The sequence below is a fragment of the Nerophis lumbriciformis genome, linkage group LG28, assembly GCF_033978685.3.
Source record: "Nerophis lumbriciformis linkage group LG28, RoL_Nlum_v2.1, whole genome shotgun sequence".
NCBI classification, from domain to species: domain Eukaryota; kingdom Metazoa; phylum Chordata; class Actinopteri; order Syngnathiformes; family Syngnathidae; genus Nerophis; species Nerophis lumbriciformis.
The window spans coordinates 12,738,067-12,760,947 of NC_084575.2; the positions used below are offsets into that span (position 1 = coordinate 12,738,067).

General features: G+C 38.6%; 2 protein-coding genes across 2 annotated transcripts in view; one reads left to right on the forward strand and one right to left on the reverse strand.

Annotated features, from left to right (window-relative positions):
- Window positions 1-6,928, forward strand: part of h6pd (hexose-6-phosphate dehydrogenase (glucose 1-dehydrogenase)) — a 12,917-nt gene extending 5,989 nt beyond the window's left edge. Inside the window, exons 2-5 of the mRNA XM_061923631.1 lie at window positions 1,024-1,693; window positions 1,764-1,881; window positions 5,081-5,350; window positions 5,422-6,928. Of these exons, the coding sequence (XP_061779615.1) occupies window positions 1,049-1,693; window positions 1,764-1,881; window positions 5,081-5,350; window positions 5,422-6,767 (2,379 nt within the window). The 5' untranslated portion in view covers window positions 1,024-1,048 and the 3' untranslated portion in view covers window positions 6,768-6,928. The remainder of the gene's footprint in view (window positions 1-1,023; window positions 1,694-1,763; window positions 1,882-5,080; window positions 5,351-5,421) is intronic.
- Window positions 1-18,751, reverse strand: part of LOC133570793 (uncharacterized) — a 48,645-nt gene extending 29,894 nt beyond the window's left edge. The window contains exons 1-7 of the mRNA XM_061923510.1: window positions 18,589-18,751; window positions 15,305-15,402; window positions 15,172-15,234; window positions 15,017-15,096; window positions 13,503-13,633; window positions 13,353-13,419; window positions 9,313-9,434 (exon numbers count right to left, since the gene is read on the reverse strand). Of these exons, the coding sequence (XP_061779494.1) occupies window positions 9,313-9,434; window positions 13,353-13,419; window positions 13,503-13,633; window positions 15,017-15,096; window positions 15,172-15,234; window positions 15,305-15,378 (537 nt within the window). The 5' untranslated portion in view covers window positions 15,379-15,402; window positions 18,589-18,751. The remainder of the gene's footprint in view (window positions 1-9,312; window positions 9,435-13,352; window positions 13,420-13,502; window positions 13,634-15,016; window positions 15,097-15,171; window positions 15,235-15,304; window positions 15,403-18,588) is intronic.
- Between the last annotated feature and the right edge of the window lie 4,130 nt (window positions 18,752-22,881).

The window sequence follows — 22,881 nt, forward strand, 5'->3', positions numbered from 1 at the left end:
ATTTTTTTTTAAGAATCAGTTTTAAATACATTTTTTTTTTATTGTTTCTTCTGCCAAGGAATGTACATTGTGTGTCTGTTTTATAAATAAATTTAAAAAAAAAAAATATATATATATATAAAGGAACACTGAATTTAAATTAAATTTTAGTATGTAACGATATTAAAAAAATTCACATTATTGTTATTGTGACCAAAATGGTCACGGTTATCATTATTAACATGGTATTTTCGAATATATATGTGTATGTATGTATGTGTGTGTGTGTGTGTGTGTGTATATATATATATATATATATATGTGTGTGTGTGTATATATATATATATATATATATATATATACACACTGTATATATATATATATATATATATAAATATATATATATATATATATATATGTGTGTGTGTGTGTGTGTGTGTATATATATATATATATATACACTGTGTATATATATATATATGAATTTTGAATTTTTTAATATCGTTTCATACCTAACTCTAGCTATAACAGCATATTATCAAATATTCACTAAAATTGAATTTAAATTCAGTATTCCTTTGCTGAAATATTACTTTAGTTGAGGTTCTATTTTGTGTAAAGAGTTTGAGAATCACAAGATATTATCTGTACAATGAAGCGCACACATAAATGAAGGTCAAAGCGTGTTGTGTTTTCCCGTCATTTTAACTTTTCAGCCTTTCCCAGTTTACCCAATACTTGACTTCATGTTGTTGCCAAATGAGCAGCAGGTTTGTTGAAGTCTTCCAGCCCAGCAGTATTGACAGCACAACTATTGTAGCTAGCAGGGCCACTCAGTGCCTCTGGGCAAAGTACAAAGTTTATCCTCATGACAGCAACACTAAGCTTTTACAAAGTCATTTCCATCAGATCCTTTTCACACAACTTTGGGAGTTTTGGGTACGTTTGGATAGCTTGGATTGACTTTGCTAGTCCGTTTTATCTCTAGCTGACCTGCCTGGTATTGTTGAGCAACAATAACAAGCAAGTCGTGTGTCGTTGCAGCGTTTGGAGGCCCTAACACCACAACATGTTTGTGTCTGTGGTCCTGCTTGTGCTCGTGCTGTGCGCCCGTGGAGGACGAGGCGAAGACGACGTGAAAAAGCAGAGCCGTGGTCATGTTTCCGTGGTCATAGTCGGCGGCACGGGGGATTTGGCCAGGAAGTACTTGTGGCAGGGCTTCTTCCAGCTCTACCTGAACCACGTCAGTAGAGGAAGCACCTTCTCCTTCTACGCTGGCGGACAGTCTCCTTCGGACAAGGCCACGCCCATTTTCTTCGGTATCGTGAAGGCGGTGTCGTGCCCAAAGGATGTGTCAGAACAGCGCTGCGCCGTGCTGAAGGAGCAGTTCTTGCGACTAGCGCAGTATCGGCAGCTCAAGACCCCGGAGGACTACCAGGACTTGTCCAAACACATTGAGCGGCAGGCCCAAGAGGAAGGTCTGAACGAAGCCGGGCGACTATTCTACCTCTCGGTGCCGGCATTCGCCTACGCTGATGTCGCAGATAAAATCCACACCGGTTGCCGTCCTGCCGCTGGAGGTGCGTGGCTCCGAGTGGTCCTAGAGAAACCTTTTGGACACGACCTGAAAAGCGCTCAAGTGCTGGCGGCTCGGCTTGGGAACTCGTTGCAGGAGGAAGAAATGTACAGAATTGACCACTACTTGGGGAAGCAGGTGAGGACACTTTGTGCGTCTCACCATCATCATGTCTCCCTTTCACTTTGACTGCAATGCTTTTTTTTAGGTGGTGTCCAAGATCCTTCCATTCAGAGTAGAAAACAGAAAGTTTCTGGACCCCATTTGGAACAAGCAGCACATTGAAAGAATAGAAATAGTTTTGAAAGAGACACTGGATGTGAAAGGTAACCAAACGATGACATCATGTGTTCACACCTTTTGTTATTTATCTAAAATGGGACAAGGCGTTTTCCTTTTAAACCAGCATATGAAAGTTCAACATGTAAATATGCAGGAGTTAGCATTTTCATCTGCAGTCCCAACATGAAAACAAAAAGTACAGTAGAACTGTGGAAAAATACTTCTATATATATTAGAGAACGACCGATTATCTGCGCCGATATTTGGCATTTTGACATATACAAACCCCGTTTCCATATGAGTTGGGAAATTGTGTTAGATATAAATATAAACGGAATACAATGATTTGCAAATCCTTTTCAACCCATATTCAATTGAATGCACTACAAAGACAAGATATTTGATGTTCAAACTCATAAACTTTATTTTTTTTTTTGCAAATAATAATCAACTTAGAATTTCATGGCTGCAACACATGCCAAAGTAGTTGGGAAAGGGCATGTTCACCACTGTGTTACATGGCCTTTCCTTTTAACAACACTCAGTAAATGTTTGGGAACCGAGGAGACACATTTTTCTCAGGTGGAATTCTTTCCCATTCTTGCTTGATGTACAGCTTAAGTTGTCCGAGGGCCTCCGTTGTGGTATTTTAGGCTTCATAATTTGCCACACATTTTCAATGGAAGACAGGTCTGGACTACAGGCAGGCCAGTCTAGTACCCGCACTCTTTTACTATGAAGCCACGTTGATGTAACACGTGGCTTGGCATTGTCTTGCTGAAATAAGCAGGAGCGTCCATGGTAACGTTGCTTGGATGGCAACATGTTGCTCCAAAACCTGTATGTACCTTTCAGCATTAATGGCGCCTTCACAGATGTGTAAGTTACCCATGTCTTGGGCACTAATACACCCCCATACCACCACAGATGCTGGCTTTTCAACTTTGCGCCTATAACAATCCAGATGGTTCTTTTCCTCTTTGGTCCGGAGGACACGACGTCCACAGTTTCCAAAAACAATTTGAAATGTGGACTCGTCAGACCAGAGAACACTTTTCCACTTTGTATCAGTCCATCTTAGATGAGCTCAGGCCCAGCGAAGCCATCGGCGTTTCTGGGTGTTGTTGATAAACGGTTTTCGCCTTGCATAGGAGAGTTTTAACTTGCACTTACAGATGTAGCGAACAACTGTAGTTACTGACAGTGGTTTTCTGAAGTGTTCCTGAGCCCATGTGGTGATGTCTTTTACACACTGATGTCGCTTGTTGATGCAGTACAGCCTGAGGGATCGAAGGTCAGGGCTTAGCTGCTTACGTGCAGTGATTTCTCCAGATTCTCTGAACCCTTTGATGATATTACGGACCGTAGATGGTGAAATCCCTAAATTCCTTGCAATAGCTGGTTGAGAAAGGTTTTTCTTAAACTGTTCAACAATTTGCTCACGCATTTGTTGACATCCTTGTTTGTGAATGACTGAGCATTTCATGGAATCTACTTTTATACCCAATCATGGCACCCACCTGTTCCCAATTTGCCTGTTCACCTGTGGGATGTTCCAAATAAGTGTTTGATGAGCATTCCTCAACTTTATCAGTATTTATTGCCACCAACTTCTTTGTCACGTTTTGCTGGCATCAAATTCTAAAGTTAATGATTATTTGCAAAATTAAAAAAGTTTATCAGTTTGAACATCAAATATGTTGTCTTTGTAGCATATTCAACTGAATATGGGTTGAAAATGATTTGCAAATCATTGTATTCCGTTTATATTTACATCTAACACAATTTCCCAACTCATATGGAAACGGGGTTTGTAGATGCATAACATGTACCGGTACAGTAGATGCGTAACATGTGGTTACGTAACATGTAGATGCATAACATGTAGATGCGTAACATGTAGATGCAAAACATGTAGATGCGTAACATGTAGATGCGTAGACACACACGTCTGCTTGGATTGATGTCAAATATTAGCGGAGTCAAGATCCATCTAATGTCAACTAGTGCAAGTGAGATGACTGAATTTGGTAACAAATTGCTACGATTTGTGTTTTGTCTTTAACAAAAGTGTGTTTTACCTGCTACATGGCTTATCTGTATACTCTTGTCCATAGTTTTGTTTTTAGTACTTTTCTTAAAGCACAGACCAGAATTGGCAACCAAAAATCATGAAGCATTTCATATGTCAACAAAGCTTCTTTTTTTTATCATATTCTAACCTAATCCTTGATTATGGCAGACTATATTTAATATGGAAAATAGTAAATTGTTCTTTGAGTGCAACAAGAAAAGCACAATGTGTTTAATGCCCTTTCATTTATATTTTAACCTTCTAAAATTGTTCTTTGAGTGCAATAGGAAACATATGTTTATCTTATTGTAAGACTTTCCGTTAAAATAAAGCCACATTTTTTTGTAAAGCCCTTTATTTTGAAAAGTATTGATATACATTTTGGTACCGGTACCAAATTATTGGTATCGGGACAACATAAATACACACATATACACACATATATACACAGTTATACACGCAAGTATGCGAACTGTTCCCATTTAAAAATCAAATCAAACGTTTATTCAAATAGCACTTTTCACAGGCAAGTGGCAAACACAAATTTCTGTACAAAGAAAGAAAAGAAGAAATCGCACACATACGTACACACACACGTACACACACACAGCACTATTGACAATAACAAAAACACAACTTTTTGATTTTGATTATTTGCGCCATCTTGTAAGTATGCTAACTGTTCCTATTTTAGCATGCTAAAGCTTTATGCTAGTAGGTTAGCTAGTTGTATACGTTTTGAACCTACAACCCACAGATTTTGATAATTGATGCAATCTTACAGGTATGCTAACTGTTCTCATGTAAGCATGCTAATGTTTTATGGTAGCATTTGAGCTAATTGTGCACGTCTAAACTGAAAAATCATGGATTTTGGTACTTGGCATCATCTTTTAAATATGCTAACTGTTCTCTTACCAGCATGCTAACGCTGGCATGTTATTATGCTAACACAAACACACATTTTTTTATAGCTAATCTTAGCTTTTATATGAACTTTGGTTGGGCCGAAGGTTCATACGTAACACAGATAGATGGCCCATCAAAATGTCCTTGTTGATCTTATTGTTGTGTTGCCAGTTAAGTTTCTTTCAGGGGCGAGTAAAACTGTTCTGCAATACAAGCTGGCTTTCCTACGACAAATAAATTCTGCGATTGTTTTCTCACAGGTCGCATTCCCTTCTATGATCAGTACGGCGTGATCAGAGACGTGATACAGAACCACCTGACTGAGGTCTTGACTCTACTGACGATGAGGCTTCCTGCAAATCTCAGCGACAGTGAGGACGTTCTCCAGAACAAGCTTCGGATCTTCAGTTCTCTGCTGCCTTTAGGCAAGAACCAAGCGGTGACGGGCCAGTACCAAGCGTACCAAGCTGAGGTCCAGCAGGAGCTCAACAAGACCAAAGATCACGTCAGCCTGACGCCAACGTTTGCAGGTGGGAACTTATTCATGTTTTTGTCCAAGTGTAAAAAGTTGCAATCCAAGAGTATGAATTGTCTGTTGCAGCCGTTTTGGCGCACATGGAGGCGGCGCAGTACGAGGGCGTGCCCTTTCTTCTGCTGGCAGGGAAGATGTTGGACCAGCGTGTGGGATACGCACGTGTTCTCTTTAAGAATGACGTGTTCTGTGTGCAGGACCAGCACAACCTTCACTGCAAGCCCAAGCAGATCATTTTCTACTTTGGCCACGGCAACCTTCAATACCCAGCAGTCCTGGTGACCAAGAACCTCTTCAAGCCTTCTGTGATGGAGGGCAAGTGGAAGGAAGTGACGGAGCAAGCGGATATTCTTGTTGTGGGCTTGCCAGCTTCACATTACTACATCCAAACCCCAAAAGTACAGCAGGAAGCTTATGCAGAACTCATCTCTCACATCTTCACTGGACACAAAAATACTTTCATTAGTACTGAGAATCTTTTAGCTTCTTGGGGCTTTTGGACGCCGCTGCTTCAGAGCTTAGCAGGCTCCTTCCCCCGCGTGTACCCCGGAGGCGCCGACAACGGAGACCTGTTGGACGTTTGTCTGAAGGGGAAGGAGATCGGCTTCACCAGCGAGGCGGTGATCATCAGCCCGGATCACGTAGGCGGAGCGTCGGCCGCTAGTTTCCAGGCCATGCAAGGGAAGTTCCGTAACGCCACTATGGTGTCCGCTTGGGCCGAGGAGCTGGTGGAGCGTCTGGCGGCAGACATGCAGGAAGCGGCAGAGGCGGCGGTGCTCCAAGGCGGCGTTTTCCACCTGGCCCTCTCCGGTGGGGCCACGCCCATCGCTCTCTTCCAGAGGCTGGCCTTGCACCACTTCTCCTTCCCGTGGAGGAACACCCACATTTGGATGGTGGACGAACGCTGCGTGCCGCTCAGCGATCCTGAGTCCAACTTCTTCAACCTCCAGCGGCATCTCCTGCAGCACGTGCACGTCCCTTACCTCAACATCCACCCCATGTTGGTGCAGCTGGGCCAGCGTCTCTGCGTGGAGGACGACCACGCAGCACAAATGTACCAGGAGGACATCGCCAACCACGTCAACGCCTCCAGCTTCCACTTTGTGCTCCTGGGAGTCGGCCATGATGGCCACACGGCGTCGCTCTTCCCCGGCGGCGATGCCACCGACAGCCAGGAGGGCCTGGTGGTCCTCAGAGAGAGCCCCGGGAAGCCACACCGCCGCATGAGCCTCACGCTCGGCGCCATCAACCGAGCTCAAAAGGTGGCCGTGTTAGTGTTGGGCAAAAACAAACACGAGCTCATCACCCAGCTGAGCCGCAGCAAGGACCGCCCTGACAAGTGGCCCGTCACGGGGGTCCGACCCTCTGAAGGCTCGCTAGCCTGGTACATCGACTATGATGCTCTTTTAGGTTAGCACATCTTAGACTTGTGTTGGGGAAGTTGTGTACAAATACACACAATGTACTTGTAGTACTACAATCTCAGCGCATTGGAAAAAGTTTGAATATTTAAAGTTGAAACAGTTGTCAAAGTGGAGGCATATACCAATCTGATTAAAGCACATATTTCAGTTTACACTAGTCAAATATTATGCAAATCATCCTGTGCCGCACTTTAATAATCAGCTGTGTTTGTTTCTTTATCAAATCTACTTTTCCAACATTTTTATTCACTATTCTATCCCAGCAGGGCACTAGAATTAGCCTCTTGGCTAATGTGACGTTTTTTAACTCCTGTATTAGTAAGTGTTTATTACAGTGCTGCTCATTACAAATACAACTATAAATGGTATGTGTCTGTTAAATTGTTATAAGTACACCTCTGCATAAATTGTATATTTAACAATAAAGAAAAAATATAGTTCAACTTACAGCAAAGAACAAATTTTATTAACATTGTTTTTAGTCTGTCAAAAAAGATTTAAAGTGCACCAATTTGCCCAAAATTAAAACATGTTTTTATCCTTTTTCAAACTAAAATTTTTTTGACCGATTTCAACCATTTGAAACTGAAAAATAAAATTTTGTAAACTCAATAAATGATCACTCAAATTGATCAGCAATGTTAACTTAGAACAATATATGAAACATTTTAATCTACAAAACTTCAAATAAATGAATGTTGTGTCAAATGTGTCACGTTTCAGTGTTTTCAAAGTGAGGCTAACGAAATGATTGGTTCTTTCCAAAATGTACTAACGGCAAGGCAAGTTTATTCATAGAACACAATTATTACACACGGCAATTTAAAGTGCTTTTCCAATACAAAGAATAACAAGAAGGCAAAAAGAACCATTGATTCAAAGAGTGTAGATAAAATATTTATGCAGTTAATTTACAAGTTATATTTCTACCTTATATAATGGTCCGCAGTGCTTGAGAAAGTGTGTGTGTTTGTGGTCACTTGGTGATTCATGAACAATTATGTTGTACAACACAACCAATGCGAGGAGGACAACAATAAAACCAAACTGCTGAGTCATCAATAACAGCACTGATGAGTTGGTTGTAATTAAATGTTTTGAACTTGCACAGAGCTAGATAGATAAAGCTACTCTTGACATTTCAAAAGCAGCTGCTGCCATCTTGGGATATTTACTTTCTAAAACTACATCTGGAGGTTGTCTACAGCCGCAGCTGTTAAGCATAATATCCTCAACCTGATGCTTATTACAGACACTACTACAATACTTTTGAATTCTGCAGTTGCAGACAGTAATACACTTAATGCACCCTTTGGTACCGGAAATAAATACATTTTGTTGACTTATTCGCTATTATTGAAAATCAACCAAAGCAGTGCTAAAATAAAATTTCTTTTTTTCCAACTGTAAATGTGATAATACACATTTTGGAATATTGAAATGTGCAATGTGTAAATCAAGTTTCCTGATATGGATATCAGGAAACTTTATTTCATTGTTGCACAAGCTTTCTAAGCAGAAGAAGAGTTTTAGCATAGATCAAATATGACATATAATAACCACGTGACATAAAAGCATGTTGACAGATTAAACATGAAAAAAACAATGTGCTGAGATTATTTAACCACCTTCACAGCAGAATTATGATAGAATAAAAATAAAGCAGACAAACTTCATGGGATGTGAATGATGTAACTTTCTGAGGGTCATGTGACATGCGGAATATTCCAGATTTTCCCAAGGGGACTTGGTGAAAACTACAATTTTTTTTATTTTTAAGAAAATACATCCATCCATTTTCTACCGCTTGTCCCTTTCGGGGTCGCGGGGGGTGCTGAAGCCTATCTCAGCTGCACACCCTGGACAAGTCGCCACGTCATCACAGGGCCAACACAGATAGACAGACAACATTCACACTCACATTCACACACTAGGGCCAATTTAGTGTTGCCAATCAGCCTATCCCCACGTGCATGTTTTTGGAGGTGGGAGGAAGCCGGATTACCCGGAGGGAACCCACGCAGTCACAGGGAGAACATGCAAACTCCACACAGAAAGATCCCGAGCCCGGGATTGAACCCAGGACTACTCAGGACCTTCGTATTGTGAGGCACATGCACTAACCCCTGAAGATATGCAAAAAATGTGAGATTTAAATAATCATAAGACATATTATAGAAGGTAATTTTGTATTTTTCTCTTTGAAAACTGCTCTTGTTGCTTTTCATATTTTACTTTCCTTATGTTGAAATCTGACAACTTTCCTCTGAGGTGATCTGGTTATTGTTTCCCAGCTTCTTTTTTTTTATCCATAAACTCAAATCTGTTTGATGCAATAACTTAATATTATTAATATGCCTCATTCATCTTTGACTTGGTCAGCGGAACATTCCTTCTATTAGTATCCATACAAGACTTGTTACATCGCCAATAACTTCCTGTGAGCCCTTACACCCGGAATGGATCCAAAGAAAACACCTGCTTTTGGTCCAGTCAAGCATTAAAAGTGACTTTCATTGCCATAGTTTGGAGTTACCTGCTGCCGGCGGCATGGAAAGCACATGAAATATTTATGTGAGCAGATTGGATGACAGCTGGACTCTTTTGACTTGTTCCTGCCTTCTGTCAACCACAGGACTCCTTTGACCACAAGTGCACCTAAAAAGCACACAATGTGATGTCAAAGTTAAGACCAAGTATTGTACTAGCATCTATTAATAACCAGGAAATTCTGACGGGCCTGCTATCTGAGCCCTGAACCTCTGGCCTGTGGTCAGTCATAGCTGGTATACTTCTAAGATCCAAATCCACTATTTTTAGGTTTAAAAATACAAAATTAGCTAAAGAGCTAGCATAAAACATTAGCATGCTAATATAAGAGACGTTAGCATACTTTCAATTTTGAGATGGCGCCTAGCATCAAAATCCATGGTTTTTAGGTTTAAATATACACATTTAGCTAAAAAGCTATCATGAATTGTTAGCATGCTAATGTTAGCATTGTCAGGTTCAAACACTGATGACATCTATTAAACAAGACAAAAGCAAGGAATTAAACAGACAGAATTAAATTTGGCTCAATTGAGGAGAGACATGTAGACACTGTACCCTTGTACATACAGTGTCGTCCTACAGTGTCGTCCCACGCCCCTGACGAAAGATTGTACGCCTCCTCTTTTATTTGGACTTTCCCTGATTACATGGCAACAGCTGTTTCTAAGGGAGGGGGTCAGTTTAAAGAAAAGGTTGTAAACAGTTCACAGAAAAGGTCGTAAAACAGTTCAAAGAAGAGGTCCCTGGAGGGGATTCAGGTCCTGCTTCCTCTTTGCTTTGTAGATCTTGGGTCAAGACAATATCTTTATGTTGATTACAATACATCAAAGAAACAGAACACCTTCATGTTGCTTCCCATCCTACACAGTGGAGTTTTACAAGCCTTCTTCTTGGTAGGTTCAAAGACAGCTTTTGTCTACTCGCCGGGACCTCATTGAAACACAAAGTTTTGTGATAACTTGGATACAATTATTCTGACAAGCATGGTGACATAGGACGAGTTAGCGTACTTCTGAGACAGCGCCAAGTATTAAAATGCACTATTTTTTACGTCCATCCATCCATCCATTTCCTACCGCTTATTCCCTTCGGGGTCGCGGGGGGCGCTGGAGCCTATCTTACGTGTAAATATATAAAACTGCCTGAACAAGTAGAGTACAGTTAAAGTACAAATGATTGTCGCACACACACTCGGTGTGGTGAAATTTGTCCTCTGCATTTGACCCATCCCCTTGTTCACCCCCTGGGAGGTGAGGGGAGCAGTGGGCAGCAGCGGTGGCCGCGCTCGGGAATAATTTTTGGTGATTAGCATAAAATGCTAGCATACTTCAAAGATGTCGGCAAGTATCAAAATCTATGATTTTTAAGATTAAACAAACAAAATCCGTTAAAAAGCGAGCATAATGTTAGCATGATGACATAGGACAGGGGTCGGCAACCCGCGGCTCTTTGATCACTCTGATGCGGCTCAGCTGCATATTTGCCGACCCTCCCGATTTTCCTGGGAGACTTCCGGATTTCAGTGCCTCTCCCAGAAATCTTCCGGGGCAAATATTCTCAGATGTTCACCCTAACAACAATAATAAGGGCGTGCCGTGATGGCACAGCATTTAACACCCTCTACATCCTGAGATAGGCTCCAGCGCCCCCCACGACCCTGAAGGGAATGAGCTATAGAAAATGGATGGATGGATACATCCTGTACAAACAGTGTGCCAGCCCAGCCACATGTTGTAAGCAGCTTCTGCTTGAACACGAAAGTGACAGCAAGGCATACTTGTTCAACAGCCATACAGGTTACACTGACGATGGCTGTATAAAACAACTTTAACACTGTTACTAATATGCGCCACACTGTGAACTCACACCAAACAAGAATGACAAACACATTTCGGGAGAACATCCTCACCGTAACACAACATAAACACAATAAACAAATACCCAGAATCCTATGCATCCCTAACTCTTCCGGGCTACATTATACCCCCCCCCCCCCGTGCGTCGGCTGAGGTGGGCGGGGCCGCGTGTCTGAGACCCCTGGTTTATACATAGCACAAAGCAAAAAAAAACTTTGTATGCAGTGTTATTTCATTTTAAATTTCAAAAGAGTTTTGTGGCTTCCCTTGTTTTCTTTAATTTGTGAAACTGGTCAAAATGGCTCTTTGAGTGGTAAAGGTTGCCGACCCCTGACATAGGACTATTATTTTCTGTTACGCCCCCCCCTTGGAAGAAGAAAATCTTTGGCGCCCCCCCCCCCCCACTCTCCACCGTGACTATAAATAGTATCATTTGTCTACAAAATCGTTATAAGTATACCTCGGCATATCATTGTAAGCTTATTAACATTAAAGGAAACAACACACCGGTCTTCCCTCGTCTCCCATCGTGGTTACAGTGAAGCCAAGTACTACATACGCCTCGTCATATTCTGCTACGGCAAAAAAAAAGCCGTACCTCATAATACATTTTTAATCACATTATATGTAAATAGGAACTTATATTTATACATTGTATTTATTTACTCTAACCAACTATGAAATTATATAACATATATACAATGTGCTTCTGTCAGCAGCTACACATAGGACAAGTTAGCATAATTTGAGGCGCCAGGTAAAATGAACAATTTTTAGGTGAAAACCTACAAAATTAGCTAAAAAGATAGCAAAAGATGTTAGCATACTTGTGAGCGCGTTAGCATGCTAACAGTTAACGTGCTAACACACGTAAACTGTTAGCATACTAGCTCGAAAGCACTTGGTAACTCAATCACTATTTTTAGGTTTTAACATACAAAATTAGCTAAAAAGCTGGCATAAAACGTTATCATAAAATGTTAGCATGCTAATATAAGAGACGTGGAGCATAAAACCATGATTTTTAAGTCAAACCATACACAATTAGCTAAAGAGCTGGCATAAAACTATAGCATGCTAACAGGTGTCCAGCTAAGAGAAAATACCAAAATGCAGTTCTTGTAGGTGTAAACATAGAAAAATAGCTAAAAAAAAAACTAGCATAAAATGTTGACTTGCTAATGTTAGCATGTTAATATAAGCGACATAAGCATACTTCCAAGTTGGCACCAAGTATAAAAAAACATGACTTTTAGGTTTAAACATACAAAATTAGCTAAAAAGCTAGCAAGAAACGTTATTTTATGATATATAACACTCTACTGCCATTTGGTGGCTAAACTGGACAGTGCACCCCCAAAATTTGTTACGTTTCACGTGTCAGGTAAACCTCAACGAATGCGGCCGTATGAACCCCCGTCCTACTGTAGCTGAAAGAACACAAGGGTGGAAACTGTTAAGAAAAAGTTAGCTCGCATGCTAACATAAACACGCTAACATTAGCATGAAAGCATTTAACTCACACTAGCAAGGAGCATTTAGACTTTGGAACAGTTCAAACCAATTCAAAAAGTCAAAGAAATCAATCAAAAGTAACACTTTTTAATGGAGAATAAGTAGAGATGTCTGATAATATCGGACTGCCAATATTATCGGCCGATAAATGCTTTAAAATGTAATATCGGAAATGATCGGTATCGGTTTCAAAAAGTACAATTTATGACTTTTTAAAACGCCGCTGTACGGAGTGGTACACGAACGTAGTGAGAAGTACAGAGCGCCAATAAACCTTGAAGGCACTGCCTTTGCGTGCCGGCCCAGTCACATAATATCTACGGCTTTTCACACACACAAGGCATACTTGGTCAACAGCCATACAAGTCACATTGAGGGTGGCCGTATAAACAACTTCAACACTGTTACAAATATGCGCCACACTGTGAACCCACACCAAACAAGAATGACAAACACATTTCGGGAGAACATCCGCACCGTAACACAACATAAACACAACAGAACAAATACCCAGAACCCCTTGCAGCACTAACTCTTCCGGGACGCTAGATATATATCGGCAAAAAAGCCATTATTGGACATCTCTAAGAATAAGTAATACGGAAAAGTATAAAATAATAATAAATATTATGTGCTAGCATGTACTTTTTACCTGTGCTCAGAATGGAAGCCAGCGAAAGGAACAGAGACATGTGGTACAGCTCGGGTGTGGTTGCGGCCTACAAAGGCGCAGAAAGAAAAAAGGAAAAAAAATCACTGCGATGATTTCGTTATTTTTTCAAGACGGAGCGGAGCGTCTTACGCATGCGGACGCAGTCAGCGTCAAGATGGCGCTGCACACTGCGTGTCCCAATGACAGCAATCCAAACACCTGGAAGGACGCCCACAAGCCCTGAGGAACTGTCTCGATTAGGGTGAAGACCACCGAAAAACCTTTTTTCGGGGGGGGGGGGGATAAAGTATTACAAAAGGTAAACATTGTAGGCAATAGGCTAATAGGAGCTAGCAGCTACACAACAGCGAAGCACACAATAGCACACAAGCTAGACATATGTATTAATAATTGAAGAATATGGCAGTGTAAGTATAAATAAGTATTATAGTTGTATGTTACTTACACATACAAAGTCTCCAAGGCAGAAGAGTATTTAAAAGTACTCAGTAACAATTGTGTCCGCATCATTTAACCTAATGCGTCATGAGCTTAACTTTGCGAATTATTGTGCCCACGAGGTGTCACCAAAAAAAACAATTACCACTCCACTTCAACTTAAAGACAAATAGGTCTGTTATAAGGTTAGTGTTTTTCATACCTCCCCTTCTTCTGTTGGACTCATTTCCCTTCATCCAACCTTCAGTTCTACTTAATGATACAATAATGTATGATTCCAGAGAGCCGTTTTAAGAAAGGAGACGTTTTCTTTCCTCTCTTCAAAACTGAGTGTTTTGATTGCCCCATATATATATATATATATATATATATATATATATATATATATATATATATATATATATATATATATATATATATATATATATATATATATATATATATATATATGTATATATATATATATATATACATATATATATATGTGTATGTATATATATATATATGTGTGTATGTATGTATGTATGTATGTATGTATGTATATATATATATATATATATCCATACAAATATATACATACATACATACACATATACATACATATATATATATATACATATATACATACATATATATATACATACATACATGCACATATACTGTATATATACTGTATATACATACATATATTTACACATATGTATATATACATACATATACATATATACATACATATATATATATATATATATATATATAAAGACATACATATGTATATACATACACATATATATATACATACATACACACACATATATATATGTGTGTAAATATATATATATATATATATATATATATATATATATATATATATATACACACACACACACACATACAGGGAAACCTGCAAAACGGGCCCCGGGCCAGATTTTTTTAACCCAATGCGGCCCCCGAGTCAAAAAGTTTGGGGACCCCTATATTAATGTTATTTTATTTTGTGTAGTTTTAATTTATTTTATTTGTCGTTACTTATTATTTTCCCCCTTATTTTATATTTTATGGATGTCTTGTTTTGTGTGTGTGTGTGTGGGGGGTGGTGATTGTATTCCTGGAACTTGCCTTAGAACTTATTAAACAAATGTTTGTTGTTGTTTTTCAAAAAAAGGTATATTTCATATTTTAACACGTGGCTAAAGAATAGTTACCTGATGCGATGAGCGACAGGGCGATGGACGCTGACATGTTGTTCACTAAAGGCTGCTTGCAGTATCTTGACGATTTGGGCCTTTGGAAGCAAACATATTTTCTTTTTTTGGACCAGCAGATGTTCCGCAAACCTGTCTACAAAGTTGTAAAGTACCTGGCGATGACGTACAGCTGAGGGACCACCACGAGGGCTGTGAACAGCACGTTGATTATTTGGCTGTAAAAATGACACAGGTTTTAAAAAATAAAACAATAATATTAATAAAGTGGAATAGAAGAGAACGTACAAGTTGAGTCTCTGCTTCCTGGGCATCCACCTGCTGCTGCGATACGCCATGAGGACCAACATGTACAGCAACATGTTGTCACCTGCTGATACTCAAGACTAAAGATAGGATTACACTAAACCAGGACTATTCAACTACTTAATGAAGAGGGCCGCAGCTTCAAGAGTTTAAAGGCTCAGGGGCCGGGCAAGGAAATGTGGATGTTTGGTCAGAAAGTGTCACCCCAGTTTATATTTCTTTGAGACTTAGTTGACTTAAATACAAAGTAACACATCGGCTTTCACACTGCACTGTTAATAAAGTCATTATTCTGCCCTCGCTACTCAATTCCAGCGTGTGCTGCTAGTTAACACTATGAAGAAACAGATGCTCCAAAAGTTTTGTATGGGATTGATGTTCCTTCTATTTAGTTTTATTTCTTTACGCTTCTTAAGACTGAAAATATGAACATAAAATAAACATGAAAAAAGTATATCGTCCATTGGGTATTTTACATCAATGATGTCCATTGTGTATTTTTTTTCATGAATAAAATATAGTACAGGTGTGTCAAACTCATTTTAGCTCAGGGGCTGCTTGGAAGAAAATCTATGCATCTGCAGGCCGGACTATTAAAATCATGGCATTAAAACTCAAAAATCAAGACAACTTCAGATTGTTTTCTTCGTTTTACTTATGCCAAAAATAGAACAAACACATTCTAAAAAAAAACAATAAAAATTTTGAAAAAACCACCGGCAGCAGTAAAGTTTAGATCCATGAAGGAAAGAAGAAAGTGAATGAATGTTTATAACTGAATACATTTACATATGCATAAAAATGTGTTTTCTTTTATATTATTTTTTTAAATGAATTAAGTTAAGTTTGACAACCTTTTTCCAAAACACAATATAGAATGTAAGATATAACAGGATAACGCACACATTTATTATTTGTTTTCAAAACGCTTACAAAAAAGTGGCACCCCAAAAATTTACTGTGGGACCCCTTTTTTATGACTTGATTTTAAAAATTCCTAGCGCCAACACTGATGGAGTATTGGTGCGTGCAAAACAGCAGCAGGCGGCTGTGGCCTGCGGGCCAGTTCTAATACTAATCAAATATCATCTAGGGGGCCATAGATAATTCGGGCCTTGACGTTAACACTCCTGATATATGGTTTCGTGTTAACACTGTCACATATGCATGTACAGTAGATGGCAGTATTGCATGTTTAAGAGTGTCACAACATTGTTGTTTACGGCAGAAGAACTGCTTTATGGTAGACCAAAACGTGACTGTTGCTCTTGTGTGTTGTTACCGCGCTGGGAGGAAGTTAATGAAAACATTGATTGAATGATTGAAACGTTTATTAGTAGATTGCAAAGGAAGAGAATACATTATATGAAACAGTACAGTTTACACAGTACAGTACATATTCCGTACAATTGACCACTAAAAATGGTAACACCCGAATACGTTTTTCAACTTGTTTAAGTCGGGGTCCACATTAATCAATTCATGGTATATACGTATATATATATATATATATATATATATATATATATATAAATACACATATATATGTATGTGTGGGAAAAAAAATCACAAGACTACTTCATCTCTACAGGCCTGTTTCATGAGGGGTTCCCTCAATCATCAGGAGATTTTAATGGGAGCATTCACATACCATGGTTTATATAGGGCACAGAGTGGGTGGGTACAGGCTGGCGTAGGGGCGTGGTGATTGGCTCATGTGTTACCTAGGAGGTGTTTCCGTCTGTGGCTGGATGCATCCAGCACAGTGTGCTGGATGCATCCAGCACACCTTACAATAGTGGTAATAAAAGATGCAACCTATGCTTGAAAGAGAAACTGTTTATTATTTACCGTCCAGACCTGTCATCCCTCAACAAGCGCAGCGAAATTGTATCAGCATGCCGCCACAGACGGAAACACCTCCTAGGTAACACATGAGCCAATCACCACGCCCCTACGCCAGCCTGTACCCACCCACTCTGTGCCCTATATAAACCATGGTATGTGAATGCTCCCATTAAAATCTCCTGATGATTGAGGGAACCCCTCATGAAACAGGCCTGTAGAGATGAAGTAGTCTTGTGATTTTTTTTTCCCACACATACATATATTGCGCTCTACTACGGTATCGAGCACTATTTTTTGGATAACCTTATTAAGACATATATACACACACATATATATATATATATATATATATATATATATATATCCTACAATAAACCTGCATAAGAAACCAAGAACACGCCCTCAATCATTCTACAAATACATTCACACATTAAACTACATGTTTACGCTAGGGATGTCCGATAATGGCTTTTTGCCGATATCCGATATTCCAATATTGTCCAACTCTTTAATTACCGATACCGATATCAACAGATATATACAGTCATGGAATTAACACATTATTATGCCTAATTTGGACAACCAGCTATGGTGAAGATAAGGTACTTTTAAAAAAATTTTATAAAATAAAGTAAGATAAATAAATTAAAAACATTTTCTTGAATAAAAAAGAAAGTAAAACAATATAAAAACAGTTACATAGAAACTAGTAATTAATGAAAATTAGTAAAATTAACTGTTAAAGGTTAGTACTATTAGTGGACCAGCAGCACGCACAATCATGTGTGCTTACGGACTGTATCCCTTGCAGACTGTATTGATATATATTGATATATAATGTAGGAACCAGAATATTAATAACAGAAAGAAACAACCCTTTTGTGTGAATGGGGGAGGGAGGTTTTTTGGGTTGGTGCACTAATTGTAAGTGTATCTTGTGTTTTTTATGTTGATTTAATTTTTTTTTAGAAAAACGATACCGATAATAAAAAAAACGATACCGATCATTTCCGATATTACATTTTAACGCATTTATCGGCCGATAATATCGGCAGGCTGATATTATCGAACATCTCTAGTTTACACGTATAGAAATTAAACAACATCAAACATTGCACACAATGTAACAGTAGGTGACACAACACAAAATATATATATATTTAAAATAATTAAAATTTAAAATAAATACAATAAAATTAATTTAAACAAGGTGACGCGACACAACTAAACCTAAGGTGTGGCGTTATCGCCCTCTACTGGTCAAATTTAGCGCTACATGTATAAAACGAGCTCTGATCGCCCAGGGTTACTCTTCAACAAAAAAACAACACGACCAGGAATACAAAAGACAACACGAAGTCAGCAATTTCAATTAAAAAAACAACAACTAAATATATTCATGCACAACATTTACTTACATAGATTTGACCAAGTTTCGTGATGAAGCTTAAACTTGTGGATGCTGCTTGTCTGGATCAATGTGTCCGTCGCTTAAAAAGTCCGACAGAAAACAATGATTCGAGCATTTGCTCTGGGAAGAACATTCATACTTTGTTATCCAGTGGAATGTGAGAGTGTACATGTGTTTTGGGAGGAGATCAGAGATTGGCTGAGAAACAATAAGGGTGTGGAGATGTCCCCATTCACTATAGAAGAGATCAAATTTGGTATTTTTGATAAACAACTGTAATAGAGAAATGTTTGTCAACATTATTATGCTCCAGGCAAAATGTTTTCTACATAAATGTCGATTTATGAAAGTAAGGCCTACATTTTCTACTTGGCTTAATGGTTTATAATTATCATTCAAATCCTGAAGAATGATTAAGAGTACAAAAGCCCTTAAATTGATATATTTGTTAAAAACATTTAAAGTGATTTAGGTAGACCTTTTTGTCTTCATATATATATATATATATATATATATAAATGTTTTATTATTATTATTATTTATTAATATTTAATACTCTATCTGTATTTGCTTTTGTTTTCTTTCCTTGTTGTTGAAAGTGCCTTGACTGTTGAGTGAATTATAAATGTATGTTTGTTGTTCAATATTTAAAAAAAATTAAAAAACAACTTTGTTATCCAGTCCTTGTCAAAAGTCAGATTTTCGCAATTTATTTAGTTTAGTTTTTTGTTGAATGAGTAGTCTTCTTCTACTCATCTCACTGCTGCTTTATACTGACACATTTTTCGTTGTTGCCCCCTGCGTGGTGGCGGGAGTACGGCATATACGAGCAATCCTCGTTTAAATGGTTTCATCAAGCCTTTTGATTGATTGATTGAAACTTTTATTAGTAGATTGCACAGTACAGTACATATTCCGTACAATTTACCACTAAATGGTAACACCCCAATAAGTTTTTCAACTAATCAATTCATGGTAGCCTGTTTGGGTGATGTTCGGCTGGCCTGCACTAAACCTTCACAGCGGCTCTTTAATGGCCTGCAGAACTGCCAGAACATCTTTTACTGTTCTTTTTATTTGAACTATACATGGAGGCCTTGAGGTTTTTGATCCAAGATAAAAGCAGGAAGAGTAAAGAGAGAGAAAGAGAAGACAAAAAAGAAGAAGGAAGATAGGAGTCGAAGGTAGAAAAAGCTCTGCGTATGTGCTTTTACTGCCACTATTGTTTGCTTTTAAGTTTGTGTGGTATAAAACGAGTAAAACATCAATACAGTATTTGTTTTACAATTTTTGTTGAAATCATGTGCTTTTTGACATTAGTACTTAACAGTAATAACATATTCATAAAGTTGATTCAAAGTTGTTGTTTTTTTAAATTGCCTCAAAACCTTGCAATTTTTGACACAACTTTCTCAAAGAGTGGCCTTGAATTAAAAAAAAAGTATTTTTGTCTGCAACAATCACACAAAAAGCCAGCCAATCAAAGTTCGACATGATAAGAATTGCTGTTCTTAGGAATGAAAAACATGCAGGCATCCAGCACATTTAAAAATGTCCAGCCGATTAATACTTATTTTTAGACTTAGACTTAGACTTAGACACACTTTATTGATCCACAAGGGAAATTGTTCCACACAGTTGCTCAGTTTCAAAGGATGGAGAGGGTAAGGATGGAAAGGATAATGCAGGTATTAAGTAGACTAAAAGTGTACCATAGTAGCAAAATAAAATATAACATATATGTAATATTGAGCAACTTAATATATGTATTACAAAGTGCATAATGGAAGCAGCAAAACAGAGCATGCTAAAACAGGGGTGTCAAACTCATTTTAGCTCAGGGGCCACATGGAGGAAAATCTATTCCCAGGTGGGCCAGAGTGGTAAAATCATGGCATGATGACATAAAAACAAAGACAACTTCAGATTTTTTTTTTCTTTGGCCAAAAATAGAACAAGCACATTCTTAAAATGCACAAATCACAAATAATCCTTTTGACAAAACACTTAGAATTCTGAGGGGGAACAAATGTGTGCAGTTTGAAAAACAAAACGAACTTAGATTTCGTCTCAGTGTATCTACAAAGCCAATAAGCATGAAGTCACAGCCTATCTGGGATTGAACTAAATAAATAAACTTCCAGGTGTCAAATACCTCATTTGTCATGTCCAGGTATTAACCATGTGCTAACTCAACAAACTACACACACAGACGTAGAAAATATGGTTGAGTTACATTCCCATTTTTGACAGAGACATTTAGTGCCAAAGAACAATGCGTTCGAAGCAGAAGACCTAAAACTGCAAGTTTTGCGTTTCATTTGTTCGAGGGGAGGAGCCATAGCCATGCGTTACCATAGCAATATGCGTTTTTACTGCGTACCTTTTGCTTGGCCCCGGTATAAAGCGTTTGCTTGCCCAACAGAGTTGTTATTGCGACACCCAGTGGGCACATTTAGAACAGCAGTTTCTTTCATTAAACAATTACAGCTCAATTTTATACTTAGCCAACTCATCTCGCGGGCCACACAAAACCTGTTCGCAGGCCTGATCCAGCCCACGGGCTGTACGTTTGACGCCCCCTGTGCTAAAGAGTAGAATAGGGAAAAGAAGTAAGATAGTGCCATGGTGGACACAAGCGTGCACAGTCGCAATAAGAGAACGGAATAAAGCATTTAGAATATTAAGAAGAACACATAATTTTTAAGATATGATCCGGTATAAGAGGCACCAAGCTAAAGTAAGGTATGTTATTAAAAAGACGAAAAAAGAGTATTGGAGAACATTTTGTGAATCAATAAATAGAACTACTCCATTAGTGCAGGTGTGGGGAATGATCAAGGAAATGTCAGGGATCAAAAGTGAACATAGACATCATGTGATGAAAGATGGGACACAGTGTGTGGTAGGAAATAAAGAAAAAGCATAACTTTTAGCAAAAACATTTGTTAAAGTGCACAGTAATGATAATTTGAGAAATGAAGAAAAATAAAAGAGAGAAGAAACAATTAATTTAAATATTGGGCAAATGACTGAAGATAACGATAATGGCTTTAGCAACACTATATATATATATATATATGACATTTTCTTTGAATGAAATGGTTCGAATATTGAAACTGGTAAAAATGCGACACCAGGAAAAGACCAGGTGAGTTACTAGATGATTAAAAACTCAGGTAACATAGGCAAAGAAGTGGTTTTCAAATGATATAATAGGATATATGAAAAAGGAAAATTACCAGCTGAGTGGAAAGAAGCTGTAATAATTCCAATATGCAAACCGGGAAAAGACCCGGAAGAGGCAGGTAATTATAGGCCGATAGCATTCACTTCACATTTGGGCAAAGTTATGGAAAAAAATTATTAATGAAAGACTAGTATATTATTTAGCGTCAGAAGAAATAATAAAAAACTACCAAAGTGGATTTCGGACAGCAAGAAACACAAACAAGCCAGCAGTGCAGCTGGAAGACGAAATTAGAAAAGGACAAAAATTATAGTAAATTATTATAATTAATTTACTATTATTTTTTTTATTTTTATTTTATTGATGTATCTGTAAATATTGTTATTACTTTGTTTTGTTTTCTTGCTGTTTTTCTTTTTCTTTTCAAAAACATATTTTGACATTTGGGGCAGACGGTAGATGTGTGATGTATGCAAATATGATGTAATGGATAGGAATGTCTGATGCTAGATGTCAATAAAAATTAAATGAAAAAAAAATACAAAAGGACAAATGAATAAAAAAAAGTATAATTGCAATATTTGTTGACATAGAGAAAGCTTATGATATGTTGTGGAAACAGGGGTTGCTGATAAAATGTAATAACATTGGGATTACAGGAAAAATGTACAGATGGATAAAATACTTATTAACAAGTAGAAACATTTTAGTAAAAAAATATAGACTGAATACATGAAGTGCTCCTCTCTGAGCTGCCACCTTACCGTGGTAGAGGAGTTTGCGTGTCCCAATGATCCTAGGAGCTATGTTGTCCGGGGGCTTTATGCCCCCTGGTAGGGTCTCCCAAGACAAACTGGTCCTAGGTGAGGGATCAGACAAAGAGCAGCTCGAAGACCTCCATGAAGAATAAAAATAAAGGACCCAGATTGCCCTCGCCCGGACGCGGGTCACCGGGGCCCCCCTCCGGAGCCAGGCCCAGAGGCGGGGCACGATGGCGAGCGCCTGGTGGCCGGGCCTGTCCCCATGGGGCCCGGGCCGGGCACAGCCCAAAGAGGCAACGTGGGTCCCCCCTCCAATGGGCTCACCACTCATAGCAGGGGCCATAGAGGT